Genomic DNA, 13,944 nt, shown 5'->3' on the forward strand with positions numbered 1-13,944 from the left:
GACGCTCAGAGTGAATCAGCGTTTGACCATGCAATTTCACCGCATTTTTGGAGAACGGCCCATATAATCTTTCGTTAGCATGGTGCTACATTGGCAAGGTTACGTAGAAAATTCGCTACAAGGGGTCACCAACCTGTTGTCCCATAGGACCATGTGAGTAGCCCATTAATCACCAGTAATGGGACATTGCGGTTTTCGAGTAATATCATAGAAGTGATCATTTGAAAACACTGGCCAGTATTTATAGATTTGCCGTTGTTGTAATGCAAATAGATATTTGTCTGTTTCCTAATTCTTGTGATAAATCATTAACGTGATCTATGTCATTGCCTTAATGAGCTTCATTCAATATTAAAAATAAAACAAGAACATTAAAGGTCATTCGAGAGCAAATCTATGTTATCTAAAGTATCAAACTGGCATTGATCCCTACCCAAAAAGTAGATCTCAGTTTCAAAAAGATATGTGACTCCTGCCCGAGACACAAACGATGTGTTTATGTGGTTTTACACATAATGACACAGGTTTACGCTATAGTCATGTTTTTCAGAGGAATCTGTAAGGACGACTCATTTGACTGTGTGGGATGTGTTGCTGTGACTCACCCCCACAGTGTATTTATCATCTAGCTGCTCCTATAACAGTTACACTCCAAATGTGGTCGTTCTCATTGCCAACTTCATATATGAGACAAGTTTTCTACCAATTTCCCCTGTGCTGTTTTGTTTCTCCTCCCAATACATGCTGTAATGCTATCCAGTTTTCATCAGTGTTTTTTCTGCCATCTTCTGATTCCCTCAAAATGACATTACACAGCTCCATTCTCGCATATAGCATTAAGAAAGAAGAAAAGAAAGTCTGGCAAGTGACTGCCAGGCTAAGTATTCATACAAATTTAATGAGCATGGCGGGAGTTGAGGCACACAGAAGCCAAGTGATGCACCAAGGTTAGACACGGCTGGTAGACATGCTTTTTTCTTTTTGTTTGAGACAGTGAGTGTTTCTTATTTTTTGTTTGAGATACCTAATGTTTCTTAGGGCTTTAACTTGATAGCTGCTACGAATTATATTATTTGGAGTACCTTTACGTTTCTTCAAATGTCTCAGTAGGTCCTTGGAGAATATGCAATATCTGACACTAAAACGTGATTTCTTAGTCAGTTAACACTGAATATCAATATCTGTGGCAGTTGTGATTACAGCTTACTGATGAGGATATGGCATTAATTGAATTGCTCATCAGATGTCTTTTCTTATTGTGTGGGCAACACAAGTGGGAGGAGTACTTGGTCCAGCTCCATCTTAATCTTAACGCATCCTTTTTTTTTTTTTTTTTTTTTTACTCCAGTCCCCTTCACAACTCAAAAGTGATGAAACAAAATGTCCTACAGGAATGATCCATCCCTCCATTTTTAATACCGCTTATCCTACACCCTAGACTGGTTGCCAGTCATTTGCAGGGCACATATAGACACATCAACACCGAAGTCAAATGAATCCAACACGCTACGTCATCAGTGACTCATATAAGAGTTATGATTTCATTATTTCTGCCATTTTAGTCCTCATATCATTATTTCTGCCATTTTAGTCCTCATACGTACAAGTAATAAAACATCCTGAAATTCTCGAAGAGACATTTTCTTCATGGTCATAGCAGATACCAAACGTGACATTTTCTTTGAATGATTTTTCTAATTTTATCCATGGCTCACCTCATTCTAATACACATTGCGGTCAGACTATTACTGTGAATATAGTCACTGTAGCAGCTGGACTACAGCGCTATGTCCTCAGTTGCTATAGCGACACCATTGTAATGAGTCTGCATTCTAATGACTTCTGGGTCGGTCGTTTGATGAGTTACATTATCTGGGGAGTAACTTTGATTCGCAACGTTCTGTCACAGCGGTTGCATCAACTCTTATTTTTCTCATTTATGTAGAGACCCAAGTAATGCCATGAAGGTGGTATGCAAATTTTTAGAGGACATTCTGGTATCAACTCTTGGCTGTTTTATGCAAACTCACTTGATAGTGAAACACTGTCTTTTTGATTTGTGCTTGTGATTATGAGAATGATGCGTCAGTGTGGAGCCCCGAGAATATCAATTGACATTCCAGTCTAACTCGCTGCTTCTTTTAGAGTTACCCTGGAAAACTTCTATCCTTTCTCTATTCTCATTATTGCGTTAGAAAGTTGTCTAGCAACAACAAAATAAAGCTGATTGCTGCCTTTGCTTTTGTTTCTTTGGTTCTCTATTTGCAGCATTGCTTTCAGTCATTATTCTCTTACCGAGAGTCAGGCACCATTTTCACGTTTTATATTTCCACTGCAACAATGTCATCAATTACAGTGATAACACTGCTAGGTCCATCCTGAAGTTGTTAAGAGTTAATGTAAATTTAAAATTCATTTTGTGACAATGAGGCGGCAAATTTTACATGATCTAGTGATCATTATCTCATAATACAGTATTTTGCTGAAAGTACACGTTTCAAATCAGTTTCTATTCATGGTCCATTAGGTTTTGCCCACAGTCGTCGACTGAACATGTGACTCCCTTCTGTCCTGCATTGGTACATGTTAATAGAAGTGGCTTTATGTTCACTTTGAGCTTTACACCGCTTGTGTTATGTTAATGAAAATAATAGCACAAAAACTTGAAAATGCCCTGAGAAAAATGTCTGATCCCTTTATGATAGAAAATTAAAAGACTAGCCTTAAGCCTTGATTTTACTGAGCGGTAAAGGTTTGCAAGACTTTTTCTTACGGGCACATGTCACAGTGATAAGATACTTAATTGGTCAACGGCGAACAATCAATTTGTTTTCTCAAACAAAGCTTATCTAATTCTTCTACTAAAAATTGGCATGCCAAGATGAAAAAATGAAAAATGCTAGATCTCAATTGCTCATCTTTGTAAACAGTCCTGCTCCTGTTCTTTAAGAATTAAGAATTGGCATGCACTGCCTATCTTGTAGATGTCATATCATTTGCGATACTGAATCAGCCATCGTCACACCGCCCACAAACACTGACAGAAACACAATCCAGGCCAGAGTTTTCATTCCGAACCGTAACATTGCGAGACAAACAAAACTGTCTGTCTTGGTTATAATGTGGCTTTGTAGTGATGGGAACATTGCTTTCCGCTCTGCTGAAAACTAAATAGGGCTATCAGGCATATTTAGAAGTAGAAGAGTTTCCCATGACTTGTGTCAGGCGGCAATGTATTTAACTTTATTTCTTCCTTGCGAAGGTAAAAGCTGATATCTGTTTTTGTTTGTCTAGGTGTTATCCTGTCATGCAGTTTCACGAGGTCATCCTACTGCAGAGGTGACGCTGTCAGCCAGACAAGCCCAGAACGTCACCCTCTATTGCACCTTTCTCTGCTACTCTCTGTGCCCCAGGGGGCGGTGGTGCTCCCATTCTAAAAGTTTGACCCCATCCCAATACACAGTTCTCCGAGCTAATGCATTCTGCCTCTCTTGGTTCCCAGTCGTAGTTTCATTTACAGTATATCTGGTCAAGTAAAAGTGTAGCGAGCCGTCCCTCATCATTCATCATCATGTCGAGCCGACGGAAGGCTTCCACCCCCTGTATGATCCGACCACAGGAGACCATGTTGCCGCTGGATGATGATGAGGAGGTACCGTATTAATGTCTGGAATTTCTAAGTCCTTACTCTGCGTCAGTTAAATAAATATCTTATATTTTATAAATGTTTTTCTTTTATTAGTTTTGAATCAAAATACCCTACCTGTACAATATAGGAAGAATTTAGATTTTTTTTTTTTTTAACACTTTTTAACTCGGTTTATTTATTCATTTTGGGCAAATATATTTTATTTTATTTTTTATCAGAATACCCTACCTGTACAATGTAGGAAGAATTTAGATTTTTTTTTTTTTTAACATATTTTCTATCTCTGCTTATTTATTCATTTTGGGCAAATATATTCCAGCTGTTAAAAACTGATTTGCAAATGGAATATCTTGCCCGGTTATTTATAATTGTAAAACCTGTCTTCCTCTGCCAGACAACAGAGAACCATACTGAGGAGGATGCTATGGAGATAGATCCATCTGGTGACCTCGACCTAACGGGGAAGACCTCTGACTCCCCAGCAGCACCTGACATCCCAGTGTCCGAGTCATCAGACACTTCCAAGTCTTCGCATAAACAAGCAAGAGGCTATGAGTGCAAATACTGTTCCTTCTCCACTCAGAACCTCAACACATTCAAAGAACACGTGGATGCCAACCACCCCAATGTCATCCTCAACCCACTGTACCTGTGTGCTGTATGTAACTTCAACACGAAAAAGTTTGACTCCCTGACAGAACACAATGAGAGGAGTCATCCCGGGGAGAGCAACTTTAAGTTCAAACGCATCAAAATGAACAATCAGACAATCTTGGAACAAACAATAGAGGGCTGCAGCAGCAACGCAGTCATTTACAATAGTTCCAGTGTTACATCTGGCAAAGCGGAGGGCCAGACCGCTGTTCCCCACAACAAAACCACCGCAGTCAAGATGGGGAAACAAAAGGTCATGTCTTCAGATAATAAACGGACGGAGCCTCAGTTGTGTAAACTGAACCCCGACTTGACCAAGAAAGCAATCACAGCACTCAATGTCAACGGGACCGTAATCATCCCAGACTCGGCTCTTCTCAAAGCTGACGGCCTTTCTCACATCATGCCTTCCTTGCAGCGGCCTGTAAACTACACCCAGGTAGGATGCAATACAAAGTCCTAGGTTAGGTGTCAGCAACTCTTAACCCCAAATTTGAGCAGTATCCCACAGAATGAAAGTTTTCTTTTGAATATTTTCTTCTGGTTTTTTTCATGGTTTGCCTTATGTGGCAAATAGCTCAATAAATCTTGGTGCGAGGTATCGCTCGTTTACCAGAGGTGAGCATTCCGTCAATACTGACGGAAGCTCTGTCCGTCCATCACTGATAGATGCTCCTTTTGCTGGCAAATGTCGGGAAACATAAAAAGAAAACTGATTGACTAAACACAGACGAAGTTTCTCACTCACTGGGTTACAACTAGTTTTGGATTTTAATGCACCAATGAACCACGAAACAATGAGATCAGTGCAAATCGTTAATGGATGGATAAATTACTTAAATTAATAATTTACATTTTACGTTGAAATTATTTTATATTGTACATCCAACGCTGTTGTTGACATGGGTCCACTGTTTTATCTAAAGCCAACAATCTCGAACTTGGATTTTGAAATTGGAAGTGATTTTAAGGTGAACCGGCAAATTGGCGCTATTGTCTGGCTTTTTTTTTTTTTTTTCCCCCAGACAGCTGGCTAAAATAAAGCCTCTCCTTTCTCAACAGCACTCAAACACTAATCCATGCCTTTGTTACATCTCTGCTAGATTACTGTAATGCAGTAAATGGACTTTATCTGAAAGGTTCTTTTATTTATTTTCAAATCTTTATCTTGAGGAGGATCAGAGGAGTCGAGCTTTTTCTGTTTCCGGCCCCTCTTTTTGGAATGATCTTTGTGTTAACTTAAAACATATTTTTATTCTATGGCTTTTGACTCCGCATGAGGCTCTGCATTGTTCTCGTATTTTAGGATGACTGCTGCATTGGTATTTAAATTTTTATATTTTCACTGAACTTTGTATGCAGCAATGGTTGTTTTAAAATTCTCTACACGTTGAGTTGAGTTGAAAATAAGGCTCTGTTGGTGAATTTTATTAGCTTCCATAGCTGCTTTCATATTTTCAAGCTAGGACATTTATTTATTTCACTGCATATTGAGTTTATCATAATTTGTTTTATAGTAGTTAAAACGTGTAAAATATCAATATTACTAAATGTTGGTGTTTAACCATAATTAGCAGTCCATCATTATTATTCCAGGTGCCGAAGATCGCTATTCCTCTCAACACAACCAAATACAATCCCTCTCTGGACGACAACCTGACCCTCATCTCTTCCTTCAACAAGTTCCCATACCCAACACAAGCTGAGCTCTCTTGGCTTACCGCAGTCTCCAAACATCCAGAGGAGCAAATTAAAGTTTGGTTTACCACCCAGAGGCTCAAACAGGGGATTAGCTGGTCACCAGAAGAGGTACAAACTGTCTATTTGCTATCCCTTTATTTGTTTGTAATCAAGTTGTTTGAGGCCAGCTTAAGACCGTCAAACACACTGAGCGTTTATTGTAATTGAAGTATCAATGAACATAACAGGAATTCATTTCTCCCATACCAGGTGGAGGAAGCAAGAAAGAAGATGTTCAATGGTACAATCTCCTCTGTGCCTCAGACCTTCACAGTTGTCACGCCTCAACTTACCACTCAGTCGTCCGCCAACACAGCACCAGTAACCACCGCAGTCTCCAAATCCTTGCAGCCTACGGCCTCACTCCTCCAGTCCGTCCCTTGTCAGCTCCTGGGACAGACCAGTCTGGTGTTGACTCCCGTAGCCAATGGCTCTACTGTTACATGTGCACCGCTGGCTCTCACGTTGGCTAACCAGGTGCAAACAAAATATAATAAATTTATTCTGCACGGGATTTTACGTTCATCCAAAAAAAAAGTCTATCATCTGATATCTAATTTGAAATGTAACAAAAGCAACTCATGGTCTTTGCCTCCGTTTTTTTTCAACAGGTTGCTCAGTCACTCAAACGACCCTTGGCCTCTCCCTCAACTGCCTCAGAGAGTAAAAGGCCTTCCATCATTCAAGCCATATCTGCGCCTATCGCCACATCCAAACTTGCATCGCCCAAAGTGTTAAATTTCACCGCGGACCCCAACAAAACAGCCGAGCAGCTATCAGTGCTGCGGTCTAGCTACATGCAGTGTCCTTTCCCTGAAGAAGAAGAGGTAGGAATAATTGTTATCGCGATAAATATAGACGGAGATAATCACATGCATTTTGTCATGTGACAGATCTACAGGCTGATAGAGACCACCGGGCTGTCCAGAGGGGAGATTAAGAAGTGGTTCAGTGAACAAAGGCTCCTTAATCTGAAAGGTACCTCATGTCTGAAATTATGAATTACCTCGACCTGTAGGTTTGCATTTAATGCTTTGAAGCTATGTTTGAAACGGTCACGTGCAGTCCTAAAATAACAGCTTCTTAGTCATTTTGGAACACTGGTTTGGGACGGGGAGGATATTGTCTCTGTTGTTGCCATGGTAACACCATCTACTTTTGGAGGACTGAAATATTGGCGGGCTAGCCTGGACACAGTGTTCAGCACAGATTCCGGATAAGGGGAAGAAAATGGACGGAAAGAATATTAATTGGGGCACGTTAGTGGAGTCTTGTGTGTTGTGGGAAATTATCAAATTTCACTTCATTGGCCAAAAAAATAATTTATTCGTGACATATAATATATCTATTGTAGAGACTTATCCACCTTATTTCCAGCATCTGTCATGTAACCACCAATTTCTAGGGAGCTTCTAGTCAAATTCTCCCATTGGTTACAATGAGTTTCAATTCACTGAGCGGTTTTTGGAACAGTTTTCCTTTTCTGAGCGACAATTAACCCTCGTTCCGTTGAAAATTGTCTTGCACGCTTTGGCAACTAGTAGGTGTGCTACTGGCGGTCGTACAAAAAAGCAGTTCAATCTTTTACTCCAAGAGCATTGTTTTTTAACTGGCTTTCCCAGACAAGCAAAGTGCTGAAAGATTCTAGCAAGGATGACTAACAAAGATGAAATTAGTCTGAGAGTCATTTGGGGGGAAAAAAAACACCTTGACGTTGTACCTGTGCTGCTTTTCATTTCATGGATGAAGCGCGACGCAATGTTTGCATTTAATTTTGTGATAATGTGCTTGCATTAAACCACTGGAGGAGAGTATTTAGTATATTTTGGATTTTATGGACAGTAACTTGTGCTGTAGTGTAGCAAGGAAGACATTTTGCTCATAAAATTCCAAACATTGAAGCCGATCTTTGTAATATTTACAACGATTCGAGTTGTAGGAAGCTTGTATACAAGCAACTGAGCTCATCTATGGCCTACTATACTTCTGCTATCGTTCTAAATTTCATTTTCTGGCTAACATAAATACATTTTTCGCTCTGTACCCTTTGAAGGTGTTCCTCCGCCCCCAGTATTGGTGAAAGCTGAAGTGACTCCAGTACTGAAAGATGGACCTGTAAGGAAAGCGGTCCCAAGCCACTTCCCCCTGCTGGAGCGGGTGAAGGGCAAAACCTCTGAGCAACTCAATGCACTTGAAGAGAGCTTCCAGAGAAGCAGCACTCCAACGGACACTGAGCTTGGTACAATTTCGCTGTCAGACTTTTATGTAGGCCTTGCGCTGTGGCAGACGAACAGGAATTGCTGAATTATTGAATAGAAGTGATGCCTTGCGAATTTGGCCTGAGTAAGAAAACCTCGTGAGAGGTTGAAAATAGAGTTCATAGATTGATCTAAAAGAGGAAATCACAGTGAAGCATGTGTGAAAGAGTCTGTTCAGCAGTGATTGTCATTTTCACACAATGGCTAACAGCTTGTCGAGACAATATTCGTAGTTTTTAGTGGAAGCAGCTCACCTGACTCCTTGAACTCTGTTCTGCTCTAGACCAACTGGCCCAGGAGACCAAGCTATCCAAGAATGAAGTGGACTGCTGGTTTTCTGAGCGCAGGGCGCTAAGGGACAACATGGAGAAAGCCTTGCTCAGCGTGACCCCGAAGAACACAGATGACAAAGGCGACAGACCGGGCGTGTTGCTCAATGGCTCTTCCCATCGCGAGCAGGATGGGAAAATGCTCCAATCGTCAGCTCTCCCACCCTTCCTCTCTTCTTCCTCATCTTGCTCCCCTCCTGTGCTCGCAGCCTCCTCGCCTCATCCCCCGACCTTGTCTGCCTCTGCATCACCTCCAATCCTTAATTCGTCCTCCTCCTCGTCTTCTCCGCATCCTCCCATCCTCTCGCTGTCGACGAGCCCGGCTCCCATCCCGAGTGGCTCACTCGCTCTGCTGCGTGAGGTAACAATTGATAGACTGACTGCCTAAAATCATGCCTGAAAAAATATGTCATTTTTAAATGGTGTGCTAATGATTACTGAGTTTTTGCGTGGGGACGAGAAATTACTTGTCAGGGTTTTTTTTTTAAGAGAAACTAGCTTTTTCTTCCTAGTTTGGATGTAAAGAAGTTAGAACGGAAAGTGAATGGGTTTTTCAGGCACTGCGTTGTGCTAAGTGTAATGTGAAAAGGCCTTTAAAACTAGCGCCATAAAATTTTGCTCTATTTCTTCTAGTGTAAGCCACATTTTTCTGCGGGTAGAGCTTATTCTGCCATCTGCTGTTTGTTTGCATGTAATACTAGAGTCCAGTTTTGTGAGAGCCAGTCAGATTTTATTGTAAATGAGTAAATGAAATTCAATTGCTTTCTTTTATGTAATATATTGCTTTTGCGCTTCTGACCTATCTTGGCAGATGTTCTGCCGAACCCAGTGGCCAACACCCGAGGAGTACAGCCAACTGGAAGGGCAAACAAGCCTGGGACGCACTGACATTGTGCGCTGGTTTAAGGAACATCGGTCAGCCTTGAAGAACGGTGAGACCATGGCCTGGTTGGAAGCTTACCAGAGCCAAAAAGAACAACAGAAATCTGGGCAAGAGCAAAATGGAGACAGTTCTGACAAACAGCAACAAAGTGTATCACCAGAAGAAAAAGGTATATTACATTGGATCAGCACGCTTTGTGGAGTTGTCCCATTTTAACCCCACAAACTTTGCTGTAGTGGAGGAAGCTGGCGAGAAGAAAACAACAGCAGCATCTATGGAGAACTCCAAGCAGTCCAATCCAGACACAGTACAATGGTTGACTGAAAAACTTACTCACAGTGTGCCGGACCTCAGCCAGGCCAGGCTGGACCAAACCAGCTCTAGCATTGCTGAAAAGGGGAGGTGGGTATCGTAATGTCAAAAAAGAAATCCTAAAAAAAAAAAAATCCGACAGATGGACAGTTCCACCTTACAAATAAGACAGTTCTACCTTACAAATAATAATGCTCCGTCAAGTTCTATCCGATGATGTATGAGGTCATGTATCAGCTCCGTTTCATGCACATTGAATATCGTTGAAAGCGTCATGCTGTGTTGAAAATGGTGCATTATGTACTGCGTTTGTCAGGTGGGTTCAGGTGACAGTAGCTGTGGGCGAAGAGAGCGAGGGTGGATTACAAAGACAGAGACTGGCGGCAGATACTGATGTTTTGACTATGGAGCAACCCGGGAGGGTTACTGGCTGATGGTAAGTAGATTTATTTGATTATAGTTTGGTAAGTTAGTTAGTATAGTTGGCAAATTTCTTTGGTAGATTGTTTGTTGTAAATAGGCCTTTTTTCCCCCCAATAAATGTTATACCAGATATTCAAACCTTATGTGTGCATAAAATTATTGGTACTCCTTCTGTTAATGAAAGAAAAACCCAGACTGCTCATAGAAATCACTTAAATATAGAAATAATTAGCCCTTTCACACCTGCATTTTTTTCCTTAGGGAATTTTTTTTTGCTGATGTTGACATAAGAACAACATAGGGAAAATAGAGTGCTAATGTTTTTATTTAGGTATTTTTTTTATGTATGTGAAACGTCCTGACTTGATTGTTATTGGTTACCTGGGACATGGACAAACATGAATCAAATATGCTTGCTGCCATCATAATTTTTTTCATAAGGTTACTATTAGGTCGCTGATTGTGTAGGCATCGCCTGACTGTTTTGTTTCTCAGATTCAAGTTATTTCTTTGACCAATGTGAGTGTTTCTTTCATCAGAGGGTTAGCAATAATTTTCTCAGTTTCACATAAGAAAAGTATTATTGTAACAGTAATATAATCAAGCCAATAGTTTTTGTTTTTTTTATGCTCATGCATTTATTTTAGTATAAACAATTGAGAAAAAAATTACCGATATTCTCAGCAATCTCCCAAAAATATTTTGTCCACACGATGCGCTGTTAGCCAAGCCTTCATCCAATAATATTTATTTTGGGCCGTGTTCTGAAATGAAGCTAAAACAAAGCTGATTTGTGCATAGTGTTTTCACAAATGTAACCAAATGTGAGGCTGGCATCCTTTATTTCTGCTGTGCTGGGAATTTGTCAGTGCAGCAGCAATTGCACATCTGTATACATAACGGTACCTTACAAATTATAATCTGCATGAATGAGGCAAATTCAAACTGAAGTGGATTACTTGGTCATATCAGCGCAGTGGTATAACAACAATTAGGTCATTGAAATAGGTTCATGAAACATAGCATGTTCAAGTAACCCAATGGGGGGGGGGGGGGGGGGTGATCCTTAAAGTCTTCTTACTCTTGTTAGAGAAGTCCACAAACTGTGGGCACCCTGTGGTGGCATTATAAAGTTTTGAAACAAGAATTGACTGCTGCCATCTTTGGCTTCAGAGTTTTCCTCCTTTTCCCTAGATTTCACACAGAGAGGGGTTTATCCTCCTATGACCCGCAAAAGGATTATCTGTCTGTCTGTGATTGGCTGTGGCCATGAATGGGGGGACTGGGCCTTTAAAATGCCACAGCTGCAGTTTCATCCCGTCCATCCATCCGGGAAGTTATTTGTGTCTAATTAACTGTGATTGGTCCTTTTATTAGACAGTTTGACGGCAGCCGTTGATGCAACTTGCACTATCCTGTCATTAGTGTGTCCATACACACACATAAATCAACATACAGCATCCTATTATTGGACGGAGGCACTGCCATTCATTTAATAATGATGATGTTATGTTGTGTCAATCATTGTTTAAGAGGACATTTGTTGTACAGTGATCCCTCGCTACTTCGCGTTTCACTTATCGCGGCTTCACTACATCGCAGATTTTTTTCCCAAATTAAAAAAACTATTTAAAAGTCAAAATAAAACTTCTAAATTGAGGAAAAATGTGTCTAACCTTTAGGGCAATGTAGTATTGCTCCAAATGTTCGTTTACATTCCTTTAGAAGTCCGTTTTCGCGTGTTAGCACGATCGCGAATTAGCATCTTTCCGCTAACTCGTTATCCTGCCCAGTACTGCTTGTTGATGACCGTACTTCGCGGATTTCACTTATCGCGGGTGGTTTTTGGAACCAATTATCCGCGATAAACGAGGGATTACTGTACTTTTTTTTTTCTGGCAATACACTGTTCAAATCTGCAACATTGGCTTCTTGTACTTAATGTCTCAAATGTTATTTGATGAAAAATCTCAACCTGACTGACCGTTAACAGAAGACTAAAAATAAAACAATCGCTCTATTAGTGGGACCTCACTTCTTAATCATGTCTAATTTCTTTTCTAGATGATGTGGAAGCATACACGAGTCACAAAGGTCACGTACAAGATGCCAAACGTGGAAACAGGGATGTATCTCCGTGTGGTCACCAAGCAGATTGGACATCTGCTCGCGTGTCATGTGGTGCTGATGCCCATGTACTGTAAGGAGTGCCAAAGCTGGACTTTATTATTTTTGGGGTGTCATGGTGGTGGAAAGAGTATCTTTGTAAATATTTTTTCTGTATTGCTAAAAAAAAAAAAGGTTTGTACAGTTTTTTTTCCTGAAAGGGCATGTTTTGTTACTTTTTTAAAAAATGTGTGCCCAGTACTTAGAATGTTTGTGTTCTTTAAAGCTTGAAGTGTAAAATAGCTGTTTATTTGCTGAAAATCAAGCCTATTTTGGAGGAAAATTGAACCTGCTTTCTGCTCGGTAAGAGCTTTTTTTCCCTTTTTTTATGGAACTAACTTGTACTGTAAGGCTTTCTTGTGCTCAGCGACTTCGTCTCCAGCTCAACTTCCTCGTGCAGCGTCAGCCCTTTAGATCTCAGACTATATTCTTCAAGGAGAGGGAATGGATTGTGGGAGTACAAGCTTGGCCTCACCTCGCCTCGCTGCTGGAGACGGAGCCACGCGTTTGCCACAAAGAGCCACATGTGCAGACCAAGACGAACTGCATTAGGCCAATGAATGATAGAATGCACTAACTTGTATCTTTTTTGAATCAGCTGTTGTGCTCCTGCATCAGTACCTGAGGCAATAACAGTGCAGAATGTTTTTCTGTTTAAACACGTAGTCTGTCTGATCGCACCATGCTGCCTTTTCAGGTCTTTCCACATCAACTGATGATGGTTCATTTCAATGGAAAAACAACTTTTTTTGACTGAAATTAGAAAGTTGGGGAGATTCATTATTGGCGATTAAGTATCGAAAGCCGTTTCAAGTATGAATCTTGTTCAGCCGTGAATCGTGAACACGTCTCGTCCGCTTTCGCCTTTCTGTGGTTTGTCTTCGCAATGGACAGCGGGGGAGTTTAGTTTAAAACTCGTTGTCAGTGTACAGTCGGTTCAAACGGCAATTTCTTTTAAATGGACGATCAAACCTGTGTTGACTGCCTTAGAATCAACATTTTTGTTTGACTTGTTCTCAAGATTTAAAGGGACGTTTATTGTTTTTGTCTTATTGCATCGTCACGCATCATTTGTGCAAACGCTGCTATAGATTCAACTGTCACTTCTATATAATGCTGGTTTGAAAAGCAGAATGAACATGTTTCCGCTGCTTAAGTTTCATGTTAAAGCATCTGAGCATATTCTGGCTTCTGGTTGGCTTCTAAGAAATACTGCCTGCATTTTCATTTTCTACTTTAAATCTCCTCTAACCCAATAAATACGCAAGCTGTTTAAGCAAACAAGCTGTTTGAAAATTGGTTGTGTTGAACAATCCAGTTATTTTCAAGCAGGGGTCTCAAACTCTATTTAACTGGGGGCCACTGGAGGTCAAGTCTGGGGTGAGGCTGGGCCGCATTTAAATGAACATTGAAAAATCAACCATTTCTTCAGTGTTACTTTTAACCCTCTGTCATTGTGTCTTGAGTAATGCATCTGCTCTTGAGTTTTGAGTGTACCCCACCTCTCGCCCATATCCAGCTGAGACGGAC

The 13,944-nt window shown here is 40.7% G+C and overlaps 1 protein-coding gene across 4 annotated transcripts in view; it reads left to right on the plus strand.

The window, feature by feature from the left end:
• Window positions 1–13,842, plus strand: part of zhx2a (zinc fingers and homeoboxes 2a) — an 83,905-nt gene extending 70,063 nt beyond the window's left edge. For 3 of the 4 annotated variants that reach the window (XM_088387161.1, XM_088387157.1, XM_088387158.1), the window contains 12 exons: window positions 3,295–3,652; window positions 4,044–4,742; window positions 5,900–6,112; window positions 6,254–6,520; window positions 6,655–6,870; window positions 6,937–7,021; window positions 8,097–8,282; window positions 8,585–8,991; window positions 9,442–9,682; window positions 9,750–9,915; window positions 10,142–10,261; window positions 12,313–13,842. In XM_088387161.1, the coding sequence (XP_088243287.1) occupies window positions 3,572–3,652; window positions 4,044–4,742; window positions 5,900–6,112; window positions 6,254–6,520; window positions 6,655–6,870; window positions 6,937–7,021; window positions 8,097–8,282; window positions 8,585–8,991; window positions 9,442–9,682; window positions 9,750–9,915; window positions 10,142–10,259 (2,679 nt within the window). In that variant the 5' untranslated portion in view covers window positions 3,295–3,571 and the 3' untranslated portion in view covers window positions 10,260–10,261; window positions 12,313–13,842. The other variant, XM_088387159.1, reaches the window with a different exon arrangement.
• The last annotated feature ends 102 nt before the right edge of the window (window positions 13,843–13,944 follow it).

Source organism: Syngnathus floridae, chromosome 10, assembly GCF_059516105.1.
Source record: "Syngnathus floridae isolate MCC-2025c chromosome 10, RoL_Sflo_1.0, whole genome shotgun sequence".
In the NCBI taxonomy this organism is placed as follows: Eukaryota; Metazoa; Chordata; class Actinopteri; order Syngnathiformes; family Syngnathidae; genus Syngnathus; species Syngnathus floridae.